Genomic DNA, 23,290 nt, shown 5'->3' on the forward strand with positions numbered 1-23,290 from the left:
TTCCCCAGAGTTCTCCCTTTCCTTTTATTCCCTGTCTCATTTCCAAACCAGAGCCACAGAACATATGTCTCTCAAGTTTTGTAATACCATCTCCCCTGTTTCCCAGAAAGCTGGGACTGCCCTCTCCCCCACGCTTCCATCATTCCCATGAGGAGCTCCCCTGCTTGGCAGACAGGGAACTGCAGGGCTGTGGGCCAAAAAAGCCCAATTTGTGAGCACCTGTGTCAGCCCAGCTGCTGCTCAGGCTTCATTGACACAAGTAATTTCAAGCCCACAGGTAGTTTATCTGCTAAGTACTCAGCATCTACTCCTCTGGGACTGGCCACCCAAGGTAGAGAAAAACTTTTTCAGCAATCAAAAATGTCTTCAACAGTGTAATAACCAACATGAACACCAAATAGCAAATATTAAATATTATTTCTAACACATAGATTCTGTAAAAGCTTAGGAAAAAAATACAAATACTCTGAAAGCAAAAGCAAAGTTATTCACAAACAGGCTTACAAACATCAATTAAAAAGCACTGTAAACATAGTTCGTATGATTTATTCCTCACAAATACTTTTTATTCTTATTTCCTCTACGTTCAATTAACATTGTTTGTTGCCTAGGGCACTCTTGATCTTATATCTAAAAAAGCATTTAAGCACTTCCAAAATTTCTATTAAATGAAAGAGAAATAATGAAGATTCACATTAAAAAAACCACCATATAGGAAGCAGATTTAGCCAAACTCTCCCACCCTAAATAATATTGCTACACATAAAATTCATACAATTACCTCTTTCTTAAACTCAGAATAAATGAACAGAAATTAAAAAGATATTGTTATCTATGGAACTGATGAGCTTTCAAATATTCCTTCACATTGTATTTCACAAAAGTCATCTGAAAATCTTTTTGAGTTTCATGAAGAAATTGCCTTTATTTGTAGAAAATGTCACCTAAATTTGAAAGCTGACATAGAGTTCTTTACTATTACTTGGAAAAGTAATATTGGTTTGAGAAGATTCACATGAAAACAGAACCTGTGCCTTCCTGCCAATTTACAGCTCTCAGGGTAGATTCACTGCTGTGGGGATACACACTGCATGCTTTTAAATGTATTTATCTTCACTGATAAATATAAGCTAAGTACATTCTACTGGTCTTGCCCTCCAGAGCAGGAGCTCAGTCTCAGGAATGAGGGTCACTTGCCAAAGCTCACACAGGAATATTCTGAGGGAACCATCTCAGACAATCCCCTCACTTCTCTGCTCCTCTTGCCTGTACCAAGTTCCTGCAGGGCAGCCCTTTGGGTGTGTCTTTGGGTCTCAGATTACCCAGCTCCTGCCCAGCCAGAGCCCCACAGCACTCACTGGCTGCTGAGGGGACCTGGCAGCAGCTAGTGCTACTCAGTCAGGGGAAGAAACAGAGGAAGAGTGACTCTTGATTATTATTAAATTAATTTTAAATTTAAGAATCAGTTAAGCCCAGAAACCGGAATTTTACTGGATGATACTGTCACTCTTCCACTATTTCTTCTGCTGAGTAGCACAAGGAGCAAGCAGGTTTGCAGTGGTCATCTTTGAATAATCCCTGGCCATGAGTGGGTGGGTGTATCAACTGTGAAATTTAAACTGTAAATAGATATCTAGATTAGCAAACTAAACAATGCCTAGGAAACCCCCAGGCACTGGAATAGCACTGTTTATGCTGGTAAACTCGTTGTGGCCCAAGACAGATTTTTGGAAGCTAAAACCTTCCAGGAGCCATTTCCAATAGGAAATGCACAGGTATACAAGCACAAACAGTGGCCATTCCAGCTAATCTCAACAGTGGTGGTGTTCCTGTGTAGGTTTAATTTATTAAAAAATAGACTAAGTGTGACATTTTCCCTAACAAGGCCATTTATAACTTCAAGAATGTAACTTTTTTTGCAGATACAGCTCTTTTGAGCGTGCTGTTCAACTATCTACAATTGAGAGGGCTTTTCTTTTTTCCCAGAGGGTTATGCAGCAGCTCTCCTGCTGTCACTGCACTGCTCTCTCAAAAGGCCACTCCTTTTGGTTCTCAGGCACCGAAAGGCTTCGTAAGGACACTTCAGCCTCACCGTAGGGGATAGGATTGAGTTCAATTGAACCTTCCTGTGAAAGAAACACAAATGTATTATCACCACTGCAGTGTGCACCTGAGCTAGACAAATGGAAAACCAATAATGTCAATATAATATTAGTTCTCCTCATATTTTTCCATATTATTAAATTGTTTCAGTAATAGACTATTTTTGCATCTGTTTCTATCGTGTTACTTCATTTATTATAAATTACCTAGTATGTTCATTTTTATCAATATTAACTCATCACAGATAAGACTGTCTGTGATAACTTATTATAGCATAAATGATGATGAGTAATTATAGGACCTAAAATAATTCAGACAGATAAGACTAACTCAAACACTACAATTATCATTGCAGATGCAGGACCTTCTATAAAAAAGATCTGCAAACAAGAAACCATTCCTACAAAAATGTGAGCGAGTCCTACCCAAAAAGGGAGGTCAGCTGAGATTAATTAAATTTTGATTATAAGCTGCCTAATTTTAAGAATGCCATCCAGTGGTAACAAAAAACCCCTTCCCAGTGGAAAAACAACTACAGTGCAAATGAACATCAGAAATCTGAGTGACAAGTGGAAAGCTGAAACTTCATGTTCTATAATATATACATATTATACACACAGTAACAAATATCCAAAGGAAAAAACTGGACTTACCTGTGATTTTTTCCATGCATACCAAAAAACAGAAACAATAAGAACACAGAGCAACACAAGGGCAATGCTGACTCCTGCCACTAGAAGAGCAAAAAGAAATGTAGCCATGACTCTAAGCCATTAAGACTAGGAAAAGATTAATACCTACATTTGTGGCGGGTAATTATGCAGCATAAAATAGTTATATGTGACACTAAAATATAGGTCTTGATTTTTCCTACAAACAAGAATCTCATTCAGGTCTGGGTTTGTACACAAATAAGCCAAACATGTGACAGATCATTAGAGTACTTTTCTTATTTTTGGCAGTGCAGATATGTGCTACGATTAATCACCAATTTTTTTTTTTTTTTGTGAGCAACAGTTACTGCTGATCACAAGATTAATATTTGTGTTACAGATTTTATTAAGAGGAAAAGCCCCAAAGTAATAGTAATAAGAAACCAAATTACTATGGTTTAGTCTAGTTGAGTGATACTCTCATTACTCAAATCACCAGAGAAATACCATGACTTGCAATTAAGGAGTGTCTTAAATATTATTATATGAAAAAAGAGTTTTTCAGGCTAATGACAAGTCCATACATAGCTTTTGTATTCTATAACCAGTTGCAGTAAAAGAAGTTAAAAATTCAAAACTTAGGTAAAGAAAAAATTATTTAAGCAAAAGTACAATATGTTGAAGTTGTCAGCTTACCTACTAGAGTTGGCAGACTTCTTCCTGCCAAAAGGGAAATAATAAAAATTAGAAGCTTGAGAAAACTGCACAGCCACGTGTAATGAAGCTAAAATTGGCTCTCCTACCTCAGTATAAGAAGCAGAGAGAATACAAAAGGAGGAAATAGGGATGGCAGGTGAAATCCCTGACACTTCAGCTACTAACACTACCCCAGCAGCTGCTGTGGAGACCACCACCAGCACCCAAAGCCCCACAGAAGGAGGATTTGAGAAAGCAGTAGTGTTCTGAGCCTGCACTTAGGAAGTTTCATGCAGCCCATGGCTGTGGTGCCAAGAGCAGAGGTCACTCCAGAAAGCCCAGCGGGAGCAGAGTGGCATTTGAGACACACCCAGAGGCAGGTGCTACACAGAGAGGTGTCACAGAAACAATTGAGACATTTCACAGGTCTGGGGGCCCTTTTCTGCTGTTATCTTCTTCATTGGTGTTCTGTTCTTGGCACAGAATATGAAGCTAGCCACTGATCATGGAAAATGCCTGACAGCTCATATTAAAGGATATATTTCCTGTCCCTTGACAGAGAATTATTTAGGCTGTGTTATTTGAGATGTTGGAAATATTCTTTGTGCTTCAGCTTCCACCTCTGTAGAAACAGGTGGAAACCTGTTTAAATCAATCACAGGGTTATATTGCTGCTAAATTGGTTTGCGCTTGCAATTCTTTTAAGGACAGACATTGGGTGGAAAACAACAGTGGAAAAGTGGAACAATGTATTCACAAGACTCAGAGGTGCACACCTGAGGGAAGAACTGACTCAGGATTTGAAGGAAGCAACAACTTAAAAACAGACCTGCAACATGATCACGCTCCTGTGTTTCAGTTGCAAGACCTAGTGAAGAATTTTGGGCACGTTTATCATCTCCCTTAAGAGGTGCAATCTCTGCTGTGTCTTCATCCTCATCATTACAAAGATATCCTAAAATTAAAAACATTTCAATAAATTATTGCTGGAGTATGCCATACCATGTATGAGAATGTTTGAGAATTTCAGTCATAAGATTCAAGTGCTCATAACTTGGACAATCTGGCCTGCTGATTTGAAATGTTTTTCCTCCATCCCTTTTTTTTGTGTGTGAACATTTCAGCTGAAATTGTTAAGATATTTATCAGAAAAAGTTTGGGAAAACTCCCCTCACGGCCATTTACATAGCTTAAAAAAAAAAAAAAGTCACATATATTCTTCTCAGCTATTATTTCCTTGCTCCAGAGTAAGAAAATGAAACACAAAAGGGAACAGTATCAGAGCCTTTACTAGATTTGGGCACTCTGTGAAAATTAGCAAAACCATTTTCATTTGCTTTGATGGGGGTTGATAGGATGTGGCAGCTCAGCTCACCTGGGACATTTATTGATATATTCATCCTCATCCTCACTTTTCCACTTTCCCTATATGCTTCTCAAATGGGAGGCAACATTGATGGAGATTATGACACTCATTTACTTGCTTTAATTAACAAATATAATTAACACCTCTTCTCTCACATTACTTCTCCCCTTCAATTGCAAATTAATAAAAAATAATTGGGGAGAAATGAAAGATACTTTTCCTCAACTTTTTGTTAATGACAGGAAGAGAGGAAAACCATACCCTTTCTTACATTATTGGAGCATTAAGGAGATGCTTTTTACAGCCACAGTTGTGACACAGAAAGCAAAACAAAACAAAACCTCTTCTATTGAAGCAGAAGTTCCAGGAGATTCCACATGGACTCTGAAACATCACAGGGGGGAAAAGCTCTGCCCTATGAGATTCTTGGACATACAAGTTTAAAAAAATCAGCATCATCAAACATCTTACTTAATTCTGATCTCCCCTGAGATTTGCTATCTACAAATTTCTTCCTAGAAGTATAGCATCCCCTCCAAACATAACATCCATCCATGGTTTCTCTGGAAGAGACCAAACATGTGCACCCAACAGTACTTCTGGGCAGATGCTGCCTCTCTCTGAGAACGTGCAGCATTTGTTAGCAATGCATTCAAGTTACTCCAGGGTTAGGAGAAAAACTTGCTTTGTCACTTTGAAGCTTTCCTAGGACTCTGCCAAGCCGGGCACAGCTCAGCAGAGAGAGGTGATATACGTATTTCCATGGACTCCTTAGAAAAGGGATGGCATAAATTCTCAGCCAGGCTTGTTTCAGAACACATGTGCCTTCATGATAAGAAGGTCCATTAGCCAGCCCCCTCCACTTCTTTGCACCTTCTTAAATTCTCCTTCTATTGCTGCCTTTAGAGGTATAAAGAAGAAAGTGCTTTATGTCTTCATACCAGACTAAGCCTATTTTTTTGTTCTTCACAAGGAAACAGTTTTCTGGTGAAAATTTATGACACTGATACAATTAATCACAAATTCTAATGGACAAACATAAACATCTTCACTACTGTCTAATATTATACTCAGATTATGTAAGGTCTCTGTAATACAACATTCAGTCACAAATTCTGAGTATCAAACATAAATGTTTTCATTAGACAGGACTGACACAAGGGAACCTGACAGTCCTAATTGTGCAAATGGTGCAGTTGGGAAGTTCATGAAAATTGCAGAGGGAGATCCCAGCCATTTTCACTTCTACTCAGTAAATTTGCAAAGTCTTTGTGGGACAAGTGGGAAAGCTTGGTGCTTATCGTTAAAAGGCCTGAAATAACTTAAAGTTTTGGTTTCCTTGCAGCATCACTGAGATACTGTCACTGTAGCTGTAACCAGCAGTGCAGACAAATATAAAGGGTCAAGCTGTAGATTTTGTCATTTCTCTAGTTTTATTGTTGATTGTTAGAATATTGATCATAATTGATATTAGCATTTAATTTTTCATTCATTAATGAGTCTAAGATGACTAATGTTGCAACAAGTCTTACCTTTTATACTGGCACATGTGTCTTTCTGCACCTGCAGAGAATTTCTTTAAAATACAACCTAAATTGAATCTAAACCTAAATAAATCTTCAATCCAACCTACATAAATCTTGAAGTTTTATTATTAGGAGTGGCACAGATATTTGCATGGCAAAATAACTGTGTGCTCTTTAAACATTAGGTTAACCTTAATTTACTGATAGAGATCTAACTAAATATATAATATTTAATTCATATATATATATATAATTCATGTGGTTCAATATAATAATGCACATACAAAACACTTTCAGTGATTGTACTTATAGATCAATCCATATGAATTAAATTTAGAATGTACTTAGGAATATTTTCAAAAAGCAATTGCAAGTATTGAAGAGGAAATATTAGCTGAGGAAAAAATATAAAGAAATGTTCACTCACCTGTAAACAATAGAATGAACACAAGTATTGTCTTAAACATCTTAATCTTTTCTTTTTGTGTCTGGAACAGGGTAAAAGCACCAGGGAAAAATCCCCAGGTCACTGTCCCCACAGCAAAGAAGCGCCACCAAAAGCCACAGACATCAAAAGCCTGCTCCTGCTGCACTTATCGCTCGGCTGTGCTGCTTATTGGCTGAACCAGACTGGCTCCTGAAACAGTTGTTGCAAGACCCGGGATGCCAAATGGGCTCTGTGACTCCAGAAGTTTTGGATCTGCTGTAAAGAATTTTCACGCTTCACCAAGTGTGCAGTGAGCACAGAAATTACGAGACCAACAGGTGAATGGCAAGTCCTGTTCATAAGTAAGACAAGTTCTGAACTGCTCATTTCCTAACAGCACTCCAGTTTTCATGAGGATATTCTTGTATTATGATTCTTGTATGTCACACCTACAAAGAGACTGTGTAGATCTCAAAGCTCTTGGTAAGTATGGAAAATGCATCCAGATGGAAAAGCCTGGACACATGGAAGTGAAATGCGCATTGATTGCAAAAGCCAGGCATTTTCTCAGGCACGGGTCACAGATCATAATATGTTCACAAATATTTAGTGTGCCATAAAATTAAGTATTCAGAGCAAAAACAGTGCCAGCCTGTAAAGTGTAATGACTATTCACATACCTGGCTGTTTAGGATAGTTTAAAGAAACAGTATTATGCCTTCCATAGCTGCTTCCCAAGTCCATCTCAAAACTGATGGTCAGTGCTCCAGTTGGGCTGACAGAAATATGAACTTCATCAGAGGGTACACCATAGAATATACTGAGTTGACTACTTAATTTAAAAGAAATAAATTTATCCATAAAAAGGAATTTGCTTGGCAAACTGTCATCCTGCTGTCAAAATTTCACCCTCTTTCTCTACTGAGACAATATTTTTTGAGGTATACAGCAGTACAACAGGGAATACTTGTGTCCCCCTGAACCCATGAAAAAGATACCAGCTGGACTTTCAGAAGTGACAAGCAAGCAGGAATGACAAGCATTTGGACAAATATCTCCATTCCACAGGACAGCATAATGCTTGCAGCAATGTGTCATTAACAGCTTTTTTTCAGTGCACACCCTTATCTTTTATTCAAAACATTTATCAGGCTACGGCAGACTTTTGTAGTGAAAAACACTGTTACAATGTTTGCTGCCTTCCAAGTCCATTCCTAACCAGCATAAGAAACCACTTTAATTATGCATCCTTTTCCTTTCTCTCAGACTTCTTCTTGTGTACCAGACATTTTCATCTCAGACTTTGTTGGAAGACCATCTCCAGTAACAATTATGTTTCCTCTGCCTTCTTACAAACATTTTCACTGGAGTAAGAAATTATTATCTTCATGCATCTCCTGTGTACACAGAAAAAAAGTATTTATACAAAAGACAAGTCTGAAGAGCCCATATTCTCAATGGAATACTCTGGAATTCCCTGCCCTGGTTGCCATATTCTGCATTTCTGAAATCTGCTGTCATTGTCATTGCTAGCAAGAATGCCAGAGTGAATCCAGTCTTCTAATTTTACAAAGTGCCACAGCAGCAATAGGTGCACTGTACAACAAACAACAGTGATTTATAAAAAAAAGAGAAAGTAGGAGAGAAAATTTAGAAAGACATCTATATGCAGGTTTGCTGAAACTGCAAAATTCAAAAGGATTTTGTCAGCTTGGTTCTCCCCAGGAAGCTGTCCAAATATCTGTAACCCTTTAACAACCTCTCTCACGTCTGTATTCTCATTTGCAGTCCTATTCTTGTCCTCACACATCCAAATAGAGGCACCTCAGGGCTCCTGAAGTGACAGAAAATACACAGAAAATTTACTAATAACACTCGATAAGGTTTTTCAGACCCTGTGAAATTTGTTGTTCCTTTTCCAACACTGGCATCTAGGAATTTTGGGTGTTTCTTTCCTTGTAGAAGTGGGATGTGACAGTCACACACACTAATTTTCATGTCTACATTATTGTATGTGCTCAGGAGCTGTGGTATAAACAGAGGACTATGGCTGGGAAAAATAAAAATATTACATTAAAACTCTATTATGTTTCATTATCTCCTTGTAAGACAGATTCTATTTACTTATGAAATAGTAAGTGGCATATCTCTTAAACCAGAAGGTCTTTGTAACAACATGTTTACTCTAAGGTGACACAAAATCATTGCTTCTGCAGATTCAGTCATACTCACTGTAGCTTACCATTTGTTTCTTGGTCCTCATACATATATAAATGTACACCACACTTACAGTTCTTTTTCTAGGCGAGGAAGTGCTCCAGGAATACTCCTGCTGAATTTTCCTTGGAAAAACAGGGCTTATCCCCCTGAGGAATGAGCTGCCAGCATCCCTCTCTGGCAGGTTTTCCCAGCCCTAGCTGCCTTTTGTGCACTGCTCTTGTTACACAAAGCCATCACCCACAACTGAGATAACTGAAAGGGGCAGATTTCTCAAATCACTGTGGTTAATGAGCAATGTGGTTGTAACATGTGGAAGAAATTTTGTCTAGTCTGATCTGCAGCCACTCATTGGTAGGTTCTCACAGAAATTTATGCAGCGCCTAGCAGATATAGGAAATGGAGGTAAGTAGTTCATTCCTCTTCCTGCTTACCTTGGCAGAACTACTGACACCACACAAGAAGTTTCAGTATTGTGGACAGCAAGCAATCACTTCTGTCTTCCATCTCATATTTGGAGAATTTCAAAATTCATCTTATTATCTTTGCCTTTTGAATTACAAGTAACACATTAACTCTTTGTCACAGCAGTCTGTATGTGATGTAATTTTATTTGAAGAAACTGTCCTCTTTGTACTGGGAGCTGCAGACGTGTAGAACACAAAACTCCTGTCTCAAAGCAGCTTTGGTTTCATTTAGGTCTCTCTTGCTTTTCTTACTTGCCAAAACTATGGATTAACCCTAATGCCTACAGGAACAAAGGAGATTGAGCTGCACATTGAATTGAACTATCTCAAAGTTACTGCACAAAATGATCCCATTTATTGAGGAAGGACCTTTCACAGGCCTGGTGAAAATCTTACCCACAACCCAGGTGAAAGTTTGATCCCTGTAGCAACAGCTCTCATTTTTGTGTTTCCATGCTTGTGTTACAGTGGCAAAGTCCTTCCTTCACACACTGCAGGTAGTAGTTTGCCTTCAGCACCACATACAAGTTGCTGAAGTGAGAGACTGTCAGCTATTTGTTTTTTCACATATGACCATTTCACTCAAGAACCATAAAATGCTTCATCTTCTCTATATTTTGTAGTGGAAAATAACATTGTGCCCCCTATCTTTTAGCTCCCTTGATGTATTGACCACACATTTTAAGGGCAGGCTGACAGCTAGCATGTCAGTTATGTCAGTTATTTTCAGATATCTGTCTCTGTCAAATTCAGAAATCTCAAGAAAATAAACAAAGTGAAGGATTATAAATACATGTGAAATCAGAGTTGTCATCACTCTCAAGGATTTTCCATTGTGCCTGCTGCACTGTTTTTAAGCTAAGATTTCCCAGATGTTTAGTAGGAATGTTTAGAGTAAAGCATTTCATTTTTCTGATGGGTTCAACATTCTTAAATTTAACCTATTCACAATTGGAAGGTTGTGCCTTTTTTTTTTCAATTGTATCAGTAGAATAGAATAATAAAATAGAATAATAAAATAGAATAATAAAACCAATAAAACCAAACCAAATAAAACCAAAGTAGCAAGACTACATAGATCCTGATGGCCTGAAAGTTGTTGTTTCAAATTAAGGGGTACCCTTATTATTCAGATGAATAAAAAATGACAGAGACCCCCTGAAAGGATGCTGCTCATGTGTGCTCTCCCCAGTGCTCAGAGGCCAGCACTGGGTCTGTATTGCACTGAGCCATAGAGGAGGAGAGCAGGCACTATACCCTGATTTAAACTACAAATTTTAATTATGATTAAAAATTTAAAGAAGGAAATTTTATCTGAAATGTTTATCTTACCTTGATAATTTATTTAACTGAGTATCTCCAACCTTCTGGTCAAACAGAAGGATAGTTATTTTAAGGTAAGTAAATGTAAGTAATGTAAATAATGTAAGTAAATATAGTTTGAACATACTTAGAAACAGTTTTTATGCTAATTGAAAATGTTGACTGACACATTTTCTGTGCCACCTACAGTTGTTCCTTTTTACTTGCTTTTTTCTTTCGTCAAACTGCACTTGAAAGAAGATTTGATTCCAGCTGAAAACATATAAAAGTTCTAGAACTAGTAGATCTTATATTCTTACACTCATAATGAGTCATCTTATGATTTTTACTCCCTTTCTGGCTCAGACTATGGATGATTCAGTCATTAAAGCAATCTTAAAAGCAGGAAATACTCTGAATGCTCTGAATCCTCTGAAGAAGCTGCTGTTGTCAGAAAAGTACCCAGAGCCTCCAGGTGCTTGAGCAGTGATGTCTACAGCAGAGCAGTGTTTGGCTTTCTTTTAAACACCAGTAGCACATTTCTACTACCTGAGTACTGCTTGTATTCCTTAGGCAGTGTGTGCAGCACTTTGGATCACTACCACCTCACACCTCAGATCCTGGCCAGAGGACTGCTGCCAGACAGCCAATGTGATAACAGGGTAATAATGTTTACTTTAAGAGTATTCTGTTCCTGTTTGAATTAAGATGTCAGCTGTTTCCCATGCCTTTATTAAAATACAAAAAGTCTCCCCATACAGTTTTGCTGTACTTTGTATGCAATTAGCTACTGCAGTTTACTGTGCTGTTCTTATATAAGCTGCAGAAAGCTTAGGTGGCTTGTGTTCACTGCCACAGCCATCAAATGACATCAGGAATGAAGTCATGTAATCAGCTTTGCCACCCAACACACAGATTTTAAGACTGCACTTACATCTCTCTATGTGTAAGTGGATTTGTCACGGTTTATATTACAGGGAAGACCAGCTTCTGTACACACCTCCTCTCCTTCCCATTCTCACACTCTCTTCTGTCTCTTACACATCCATACACATGCTTTTACTCAAGAGATATTCAGCAACTACAAGGCTGAATTCTTCGACCCCAGGCCATTAGCCCTCTCAGGACAGACCCAATAAACAACTGAAACAGCAAAGAGCTTTAGGCATTTGATCTCTGGAGGAAATATCAGAACTCTGCAGAAGAGGTCCGTGCAGTGATGGTGTGTGCTACCACACCACAGCAAAGGTTTGTTCTGCAACAGCAAAGGTACTACAAAGCATTCCCTGTGACACAGACTCCTGGCACAGAGCTGCAGGATAATACCTTCGTTCGTCCAGGACTTTCAATTTAGAATCCATTGCAGCATCCTTCTGTTTTACAACATAATCAGAGAAGAGGGCACCTGCCCACCTCTCCTGTAAGAGATGACATTTCAGAACACTCGGAGATACAATTCCTTCATCAATATCGTATTGAGGAATATAAAAGCCCAGGGATTCCTTTGTTTAGGGTTCCTCCTCAGAGGTGCAGCTTGAGCTGTTATTTTGTTGTTAAAACTCAATTACAGTGCAGCAAAATACTTACAAGTGGTGGGCAGGATGCAAGAGCAAAACTCCTCAGGGGAAATTTAAGTTGGACATTAGAAAAAGGTTCTTCCCCCAGAGGGTGTTTGGGCACTGGAACAGGCTCCCCATGGCAGTGGTCAAAGCACCAAGCCCAACAGAGTTCAAGAAGCATTTGGACAATGCTCTCAGGCACATGGTGTGACTCTAGCGGTGTTCTGCACCCTTCCAACTCACCATATTCTGTGGTTCTGTGATTCCTGCTATTGATTAGGGTACAGTCTTGGAAAGAGAGATCTGAGATTCCAGCCTTGCTGTACTTTATCTTGTTTCTATTAAAATATATATATCTGCAAAGTATTAATGCATGCATTCAATTATTAGCTCCTTCACACACAATTCTCTAGCACTTCTCTCTAGCATGCTTCTCTCAGAGCACAGTTTAATCTACTCCTGTTAACACTTTTACACATGAGCTATCTGCTATTTGCACATCACTAGGTAAACATTAGCCAAGGAAAATTTCTTATTACCTAAAGTCTGAGTCACAGGCAGAGATGGACTTCATGGAAGTCAGATCTACCAAAGCACTTTGCCCAAGAAACACGGAATGCCTGGACCTACGTAACTGCCTGTTGCTTCCGTAGCTGACAGTGAAGCAGTGAAGTTCAGAACTGCTTTTCTGTTCAATCTCCATTCAACAATATTGTTGTGAAGGAAGTACCTAAGATTTATTTTCCTAAATTTATTCCTTCACGTAGAAAACAACCTGTTCTCATGTCAGAACATACTACATTAAAAGAAATATATTAACTAAAAATAAAGCTCTGAACCATTGTGGTCTTTGAGTGGGTACTTAGGCATCCTATTTCTCAGATAAATTCCAGTTAGTTGACAACAATGTTACCCATTTAGGCCTCATGCTCGAAGGTCATCTGCTCAGAAGTATGTGCTGGCTAAAGCACAACATTTGCAATGTAGGCTTGGCTCCTTTTCACAGACTGAGGAAAAGACAATGCCTGAAACTGATGGTCCAAATGTGAATAATCTTGCACAGTATTCATCTTTACAAATAAGAAGCTTTCTAGTCTTACAATTAGCATAAATCTTTTTCTTCCCTTAATACACTAAGTTTCTGTATTATTATTTTGCACTTGAAATACTGTGAATTGAAAGCCCAGGTCAGAATTTTTAACACTGAAAAAAAAGTCACTGCTTGCCCGTTCTCTCAAAGCAATGCTCTGGAGAAACTTTGAATACCTGTTCATGTCCTTGGGCACTAGAGGTCACCAGTGGAACAGACACGAGGAAAGGGATTGGTTTTTATAGTTCCCAGTAGTACTGAGGCCTCAATCCCTCTCCTGTGACTTTCATTTAAGTTATTACTGGAAGTCCTTTGGCAACTCGAATTTTGGAAGAGTGAGATTATACTATTTCTTTCAAGCAAATTATGTCTCAGATGTATAGCTGTGTATCTATTTGAAAGGGATGGGTGTTTCTTGAAAATATGATTTATTCATCCCTCTGATACTTGAGAGTTCCTTGGCTGATACCTGCTGTATTTGAGCTCTGAGTAATGTTGTTGAGACAGAACCACAGAACACCCAGCAGAAACACATGTTGTTTCAACGAAATAGCATGGCCCATTTCAAGGAAGAAACAGTGCTCCTTTACTGGTTCCATGTGTGGTGTGTGAGGGGTTCACTGAAGCAGAACGTTCAAGAACATCAGTTGCATTTTTTGACCAAGAGACCACACCATCTTTTAATACATTCAGGGCTTTCCATTTCTATGAGAGACACTTACAACAAAAAACCCCCAAAGTCCTCTTGCATGCGAAGAGGGTTGGAAATGCTCAGAAATCTATGCCTGAGCACAGCCATTCCTTTAGAGAATGTACATGCAGATTTTAACCTCTAAAAGACAAAGGGGTGCTTAAAATGTTTCTATCAGATCAGTAGTTGAATTTAACAACCAAGTTTATATACTCCATCAGTTATTTATATAATGAATGATACTAATATAATCCTAAATAAGAAGCAGGTTTTTTTTAGCAATGATTTGTTTTATAAAAGTGTTGGATTGGTACAGTGCAGTAAATACGTAATGTATAATAAGCATACTGCTGCAGCTATGGAAACTGATTATAATCAAACAGTTTTACCAACAGACAGACTTCTTGGTTGACTGAAAGTTATTACCATGTCAAGTATCAACTCAAGGATTGTTTTGTCAAAAGATTTTGTACAATTTTGGATATTAAACCTATCACAGATTGAAATTTTGGTGAAAAGTCTATTGGAACTCTATAAATCGTAAAATCTACAGTAAGTAGCAATAACACATAGGCTTTTTGCACACTTGCTTTCTTCACCCAAGTTTCATTTCACTTTGAATTCCATTTACTATGAGGTGCAGCACATAAAGAAGTCTTGAATCATGCAAAGTTAAAAATTGTGCAGGCAGGAGGAATCTTAGCCTTGAAAGAAATAAAAACAACTAGACACTATATGCTACATATTTTCACTACTTTGTTTAAAACAGCATATTGATGTACTTAAAACACTTCAGATCTGCGTGTTATTTATGATGCTGTAAACATACAGAAAAGCATGAAAGTCACATTTTCCACTGCATCCAAGGAGAGAAATTTAAAATTACAGCTATTAGAAATCTGGTTTACGAGCTGTGTGGAAGGTGCAGTTAAATGCAGTTACAAACTTTGGCCTACAATATGCTACGTGTAGCAATCCTAGATAGTGTTAGAGAAAAGACAAATCAAACTAGATGGAGACTTCTGGCTACATTCTGATTTTTCTACATTCTTCTGGAAGGAATGTGAGAGCACATGTGAATCTAGCCCGCATCTTATAGATTCTTGTATGAGCAAGACACAAACCCAGAAAACTGCAATATATAAGTTAACACACTACTTATGATCAAAGGTAATCAGGGAAGACAGCTCAGCTCAGCAGGGAGGAGTATCAAGGGGTTTTGTGAAGCTTTGTGAGTCAGGCATCAGATCTGGGACACAGAACTTTGTGGAGGGTCTTTTCTTGTGAGCTCCTGCAGCTTCTGCTCATGGGCTTTTTTTCCTTTCTCTCCTCCTCCCCCTTCTCTCAGGAGCCCACAGCAGATACGAGCTGAGTGTCAGCAGAGCAACGCGTGGCACACCTACAGTACTGCCATGCCTGTGCCCAGCCCGAGGTATACCTTACACCAGGACCAACACACATGGCAAGAATGAAGCACCAGCAACAGCTGAGAACTGGTCTTGCATGGGGATATGCACCATGGGAAATTGCTCTTGGCTTCTTTTGGGCAGCCCATCCGTGCAGCACAGCATCAATATATGTCAGATATGGTCTTTACTGCCCACGGGATTTATCCAGGATCTGCACTTACCTAAACAAAAGTTGTTTATTTTTTTACTTAGTGCATTCATGAAAAGGCTGGTACCAGTGAAGAGATTTAGATACTGGATTATGAGATACAGCTCTGCAGAGATGTAGCTTTCACCTGGCTCAGTTCTCTGTTACCTGTACCCTGTATTTGGAGCAGTGCACGTTCTACAGACACAAATGCTGGCACTGGCACAAGACAGCAAACACAGGAAGGGGCAGATGGGACCTACCCTTCTGGCAAAAGTCTGAACTAGTTTGACTGAAAAGTCAGTCACTGAACTGCAGCATGTATTTTATGGATATGCACATAAAAGATACAAGTTGGCATGAGACTGGGCCTTCAATTTCCCCTTTAATGTAAAACATCCAGAGGTGTTGATATTCCAGGTATGCTGCTAAGCTCATCTCATGCCTTTGTGGATGTGGGTAAGGGTAGTAGCACACGACACTGGCTGTGTAGCTGGGTTTGAAGAACCAAGGAGTTTTTCTTGCTGATCTCAGGGAAGCTTCTGACATTTTTACTGCAATAATTTATTACACTTTTCATATTTGGTGGATATATGTAGATCCTGGAAAAGCTCTTCTGTATTTACATAAATCTACTATAAACAAGTCTCATTTACCTTCATCCACCCATCATAGAGCCCTGTAACTAGAGGAAATAAATATTGCAACTGGCAAATATAATATTTTATCCCTCTGGTCCCTTCCCATTTTCTTAACTTTCAGCATCTTCCAAAATTATGTTTCTGTTTCAATTATTCAGTTGTTTTGTTGTTTTGCACTTCGTTTTTTCTCCCTAAAAATGTCTTCTTGGTGAGAAAGCTCAGCTGGAAAACAGTATTATGATCAGCAGAATATACATTCAGCTTGGTGAACTCAACAAATGGGCCAAGTGCATCCGTTTTCTGATCCTTTTCTCTAAGCAGCTGAAATCCTCACTGGTTTAGACAGGATCAATGTGTTTCTCAAGTCCTTACAGCCTCGTTTTCAGGGTGTCCTTACACCTGCTTTGGGGTGACTTTGCAGGACAAGGTAGTTCACTAGCATCATTTAGGGATCTCTCTGTAGCTGCAAGCGGTTCCCCTCACCTGTGTCCAGGTCTGCACTCAAAGAGAAGAGGCTGCACCCATTGCCATGCTGGCTCAGAGGAACCTGGCTGCTCATGTTTCTCAAGAGCTCTGGCTTGCTGCATAACTCAGGCTAAATCCTGGCACAAATGAATTGTTTAATCTTGAGATCTAAGCACACAGCGGTGTCAGAGAGGTGGCAGAGGCAGTTTAGAACTCCCTGTGTGCTTTGTTCCTGAACCTCAGTGTGCAATTCCAAAGCTCTCAGGGTTTTCCACCAGGCCTGTGCCATACCAGAAGTGAAGTTAACCATCACGGTTAGCTTTGCTGTCAGAGCCCCTGCAGTCCAGGCAGGAATGCAAGCACAGGCTGGTAGCCAGCTACCCTGAGACTGTGGAGCTGCTGGACTTCAACAGAAATCAACTTGTAACACACAGACTATGTTGGTGGGGGAAGGGACAGCACTCCATCCATGGCCACCCACTGCCTAGGAAAAGTCTGGCAACAGGGGTGTTATTCTTGTTCCATTGGCAATCGTGGGACTTTTGCTAGACTTGATCCTAAATGAATGCATTTTTCTGACCCAGAGTCCTTTTATGTGGTTCGGTATGGAAAAGTGCCATGGTATTTGTCACAAAAAGTCCTCGCTGGCTAATCTGTTTTTAGGATTGTTGATGGTTTATAAATTAGAATTATTAGTCAAACATTGCTCTGTGTGTGCAAACTCCTACAGACTGGGCTATAGGGCCAGCATGGAACCACCTTTCTAAATGTGGCAAGTTGTTTTGACAGAAGGGAGAGCTAGTCAGAGCAAAACCAGAAGGCTATGTAAGCAATTTATCCCTGGCACATACTCTAACATGTCTTAGTCATTGTGTTGTCCGCAGAACATTTACAGATCTCCAATAAAAGTGAACTTCTTATATCTCAAGGCTTTGTCAAGTTCCATCTAAATGTGTCATATTTCTGTGGCAAATGCCTTGTGTTTTCTCTCCATGTTAAACAAGACAGGGACACATTAGCAATTTAAAGGTTAAAAGGTAAAATTAGGTGAGCATGCTGGTTCTCTTTAATCAAAGCACAAGTCCTTCAGTACTGCTTCAGCCAGCCCTTCCTAGGCATTCAGGATGCCCACCCTAGAGATGAGCTGAAAGCATCTTTTAGAGGTGAAGAACACTTCACAGGTGCATGGCCATAAATCCCAAGTCAGGAAAGTTCTTTTACTGACAATAGACTGAAATAATCAGAAAATGAAAGCTGGCAGGCACTTATATACATCCATGTGTTCCTGTGCTAACCTGACTCACATGTCACACTGCCAGATTCCCTCACTCCCTGTGTATTCCAAATTCCTTCATCCAATTAGCATGAGTAAAATGACATAAAAATATATATAGTGCTAATTTCTATGACAGATGAAGATCTGAGTCTTGAACTGCAGAACATTCAAAACAGCAAAAATGGCTCAAATAATATCAACCCTGTATTTTTTTTGTCATTCCACACCTGGCTGAGTTTCAGAGTCCCTTTGCCCACTCTCTGAATGCACCTTTTTACATAAGAACGTTTCTGGGGAAAAGCAGAATGGATAAGTAATGTAAACCCAGCATAGATTATCTTTAAAAAAAAATTGGGAAATTTTAACCAGTGTTCCTCTCTAGCTCTAAAATTCAAAGTTTGAAACTCAGAATGGGCAATGTCATCAAATGTCAAAGAAAAAGACCATGTTAGCTGCTCCTGATGCTCTGAAACTCTGAAATTAGGCCACTTTCAGTTGAATGATGTTTCAACTGGAACATCTGTCTTTTGTACTAGTGCCATGTGAAAATCTGTCCCTGCAGTTTTGGTAACCATATTTTGCATCAGACTGGTTCTGATAAACTTAGTGGGTTTGGTTTTTTTTTGTCTTATCCACATAAACAGAAATTTACAGGTTTGGGAGAATGACTTCCTTGACCCATAGTTTTTATAGTGATTGAGTCCAAATTCTGTACATTCTGCTTTTTTCCTAGGAACGCTAATTACAAAATCAATACAATGTGCAAAACAATAGACAAATCTAAAGATCAAATGGGGGGGAGAAACCAAAAGCAAACTCCTGTTTACACTAACACTGAGTGTAACACCACAGAGAACTATACTTGCCATCCCTCAAACTAAATTTCATTTAAGAACCAACTAAATATATTTGCTTTGATATGTCTTTCAGCCAAAGAACTTCACTCTCTTTTCTTTTACATGGCAACCTGAAATATGTTGTTTGTTTTATGTTTGGCAGAAGATATTAGAAAGATTAGAAACGTTTATGTTATTCACAGTCACATTAGAATGAGAGTGTGTGACAGCTGCTAACTGCCTGGAATTTATGCAAAAGTTCTCAATTTAGCTTTGTATATACATATGTGTGTGTGTGTGTGTATGTAAATTATATACATATATGCTTATATATATAAGCACACATACAGCATATATAAGTGTACAAGGCCAGCTTCCAGACAGCTCTTCTGGAGCATTTGCTACAGCAGCTGATAGAAACAAGGCTAAAATGCAACTTGAACAAGTGGCAAATCCATAGTGGCAACTTTTCCTTGCCAAAATTTGTTGGGCAACTTCTCACATAGAGGAGGGTGCTAAAGCAATGACTTCAACAGCCTGAACCTTCTCCTTGCTATGCAGCCAGAACCCCATACCACTTTCAAATCTTTTCACCTCTCAGGGGAGAAAGGATGGTCAGAACTGTGTTACCTCTCTAAAAGGTGCACATATGTCTGAGTGGAGATCTGCCTTCCTTGGATTTCTGGGCAATGGCAGGGTGAAAAGATGGAAATGCAGTATTTCCCTTACTCATACTTGATGTTTTTTCATCTAGCACTATCAAAAGGCAAGTTACAACACACAACTAAGAGAATTAATTTTGTGTGACAGCAGACAGTGGAGATGTGCTCAGCTTCTCAAACATAAACCACCCCTCCAGAAGTATGATCTGCAACAGAGCCACTTAATATCTTCTAAATAACATTCTTGTTTCCTTGCTATCAAACATTCTAAAGGACACATCTGTGCAGACTAGAATAAAACCTATCAACTGGGGAAAAAAATGTGAAGTTGAGCCTGTGATCTACATGTGCAGAGTAAGACAATTTGCACAGAATACCAATCTATCACACATTCTACCATGTAAGTGAATGTGTTTTAGCCTTGTCTGCAGCTAAAACTTAATGGAGGCTAAGCAGCCGCTCATTTGCATCTTTCAGAGGTACACATTTTCAACAATGTGTGATTTTCAAAGTGTTAACAATGTGCAAAATAAAGACATTTGCAGTCACAAAGCATTATTTTGAGCTTTTCTAAAAAAAGTGATCATAAAAAAAGAAAAACCTAAATTGCTGAAAAATGCAGAGTTCAGAACATAAGACACACTGCCGAAAACTTAGAGCCTATAAAGTGATCAGGGCTGAACTTGAGATGTTCATTCCATTGAAATATTTCCCCGCTTTGTTTGGTCTTTGTTGGTTGTTTTTTTGTTATGTTCACAGTTCTGTTCCGTTCAGTCAGTCAGCCCAAGACTGTTTTTCTGCAGTATGGACACAGCTCACAGGTAGTGGTGATTAATACATCCACATTTTTCCAAGTCTGGCAAAGCCTATATGATCCTTATTTTCTTTCTTTTTTGTCAACTTCTTTTGTCTCTTCACTTAGAACATGCTCTAACCCACAAGTTAGATCCTGAAAAAGGGAATTCCATGACTGGACAGAGGCACACAGGGTCTAAAATACAAAAATTCCAAAATTTGACAGTAGCTGCAGTTGCTTACAAGCCACTGTGTCACTCCTGGTTTAATACTGTCTACAAGATAAAGAAAGGAATGGTCAGCATATGTTATAGAAAGGAGTGACCCTGGTGGAATGGGTACCAGAGATCTTGTACATTGCTCACTGGCAAGACATCTGTTTTCAGCTGTAGGGCTTTTATTCAAGAAGTAATAAATAAAGGCTCCTGATATCTAAGTTCCATTGCTAACTCTGGTGACAGAATTTCTCTGCATGTCACCCCTACTGCCCTGCACTAGTGATGTTGCTCAAGCCAGCCAGTTTGCAAACTACACTGTGCATTCAGGATATGCAAAATATTCGATTGCAATGTTAGTTGACTTCTAACTTGGAGTTGCCACGATCACATTTCAGTCATGAAGCCAGACCAGGCCATCGTTTAAACACTGAAGTTGGAGTGCGACATACAATTAGGATTACATCTCTGAAAGAAATTAGCCTGTAGAAATTTCTTCTCCATTTTACTAAAAACTTTCAGAAATACTTAGAAGTCTGAAATTAAGCTGATATTGCCACTGAACTGGAAACATCATCATCACAACACAGAAAAATCAGCTAAATACTCATGTAAAGGACAATCAGATAGATGTAATGCACACAAAGGGCAAAAAAGCTCCAAGAGACAGTTTTTTCAAACAATAATTCACTGTTATGGGGAGGGAGGAGATGTTTATGGTTGTCTTATCCCAAAGGCCACCACACACAATATTCCCACTGACTTTAATAGTTATAGGAGGTGCAGATTTACGGTTGGGTATAAGGATGTTTCAGTCTTCACCTCTTCACCTCTTATTAGCACTTGTCTTCTGCTTCCTTGCCACAGTTTAAGCAGTCCCAGATGCTGTGCAGCTCCAATGCTCCTCTCTAGCTCCCATAAAACCAGAAAAATAGGATCTTGTGGAGTACATTGTGAGTGGTAGAGATGGGGCAAGAGGGCAAAGGGGAAGTATTCTCTGTAGAATATTGACCTGATGAGCAAAGGATGGTCTCAACTCACTGCTAGTTAAACCCAATGTTGCCCTGAATCTTACACACATTTTCAAGCTTAATGCTTTTACTAGTATAAGTACCTTCAGCAAATCTCAATGCATTTAATTTAATTTCTTATTAAAAAAACTTAGCAGTGAGGAGTTAATGCATATTAATCAGAAATGTGAAAAAAAATCCCGAAAAATGATATAAATTTAAAGCAAGTATATATTTTTCACTGACTTCATGAATTAATCTATTTAGGCATTTCAAAATCACACTAATTTTGCCAATTATAATTTCAGTTATTAGGATAAATGAAACTATGAAATCTTTATTTAGAGTAAAGGATTTGAGGTTAATTCTGTTTTATTTCAATAAGCATGTATAGAACTGACTATATGCTAACACTGCTATTTAAAAATATCACATTGCTCTAAATCTGGAAGGGGTTCCTACAAAATGTCTTGGGCTGTATGGTAATGTGGTGAAATGGATATAATTATCTCTGGAGGGGAATATGTTCTTCTCAGAGTGTTACAAGTCCTGCAGTTTATGAATGATATTTTCTACAGTGCTGTGGCAAACAGGAATTTTCACTTACCCTATTCTAGCTGTAATTAAGAAATATGCTTTAGTCACTTGGTCTCTTCCTACCTCTGCCAGAAGGTCCAGATTCATATAAAGACACACAACTGCCTCTCCAGGATTCTTTTTCTTAGTAGCCAAATGCCTCTCCCTTTTCTGGCAACCACACTCAGACCTCGTTATTGTGCAGTCAGAGATTGTGCCTGTAATATTGCCTTTAAAGTGGCATACAGGGGGCAATTCAGCAATGATACACACATGCATCAAATGCCACCGGCATTCAGTTTTGAAACACCCTCAGTTTTTTCCTAAGCCCTTCCCTACATCAATAAATAAAACCCACAACAACAAAAAGAAATACCTCCTCCTTATTAGACTGCCAGAGATCCCAAAATCTAGTTGATATCTGGTTCCAATTTGTCTTTGTGGAAGGGAAGCCAAAGCCTTGCTTTTCCTCCTCCCTGCAGAATGCAGCCAAAATGTATCCTAACCTGGGTGCACCCACCCACGCTCACCCGTGTGCGCATTCTGGTCATGGCTTGAGTTAATAAATTTGATTAGCTCGTACAGGACTCCGAGCCAGCAGCCCACAAGGCAGGTTCAACCAATACCTTTGCTCACTGCTCTCAGCAGACCACCAAGGTTCTAGTTTGTATTTTTAAACCTGGGTTAAATTGTGGCATAACCACAAACCATTGTATGCGATTAACAGTGGGGTTCCAATGACTTACTGACAAACAAAATCTTAGCACACTGAGCCTGCTTCTCCCAGTAGTAAACACATGTTATTAATGCAATGATTCTAACAGGCTACACAATTGGAAGCTTTTTTCTTGATTGACAGACTATGCTTTTCTCAACAGGCAAAAAAAAGAGGGCACGAAGAGTACACTTGTATTTTTTATTTGGTGAAGTAAAGACATAAAACTATTGCAGTAGTCTCTCCATTCAGTCATAGCCCAATGGGATGTTTCTCTGGCTAGCCACTGAGTGATGCATTACCTTGACACACAAGCTCTGTTTCTATGAACAGAAGGGACTGAAATTTTAAAAAGGGCTGCCCTCCAACTCTTACTGCTCCCTTTCCATCATGGACCCACACCTCT

The 23,290-nt window shown here is 39.0% G+C and overlaps 1 protein-coding gene across 1 annotated transcript; it reads right to left on the reverse strand.

Annotated features, from left to right (window-relative positions):
- Positions 1–426: 426 nt before the first annotated feature.
- On the reverse strand, positions 427–6,899 carry LOC148184193 (uncharacterized). The gene is made up of 5 exons (XM_088056725.1): positions 6,772–6,899; positions 4,282–4,407; positions 3,453–3,476; positions 2,757–2,836; positions 427–2,126 (listed from the first exon to the last, which is right to left on the reverse strand). The coding sequence occupies exons 1-5, from the start codon at positions 6,809–6,811 to the stop codon at positions 2,013–2,015; spliced, it is 384 nt and encodes a 127-aa protein (XP_087912851.1). The 5' UTR covers positions 6,812–6,899; the 3' UTR covers positions 427–2,012.
- Between the last annotated feature and the right edge of the window lie 16,391 nt (positions 6,900–23,290).

Source organism: Pseudopodoces humilis, chromosome 6 (assembly GCF_049639895.1).
Source record: "Pseudopodoces humilis isolate 2021_Gansu_Grassland_sample_001 chromosome 6, ASM4963989v1, whole genome shotgun sequence".
Taxonomy (NCBI): Eukaryota; Metazoa; Chordata; class Aves; order Passeriformes; family Paridae; genus Pseudopodoces; species Pseudopodoces humilis.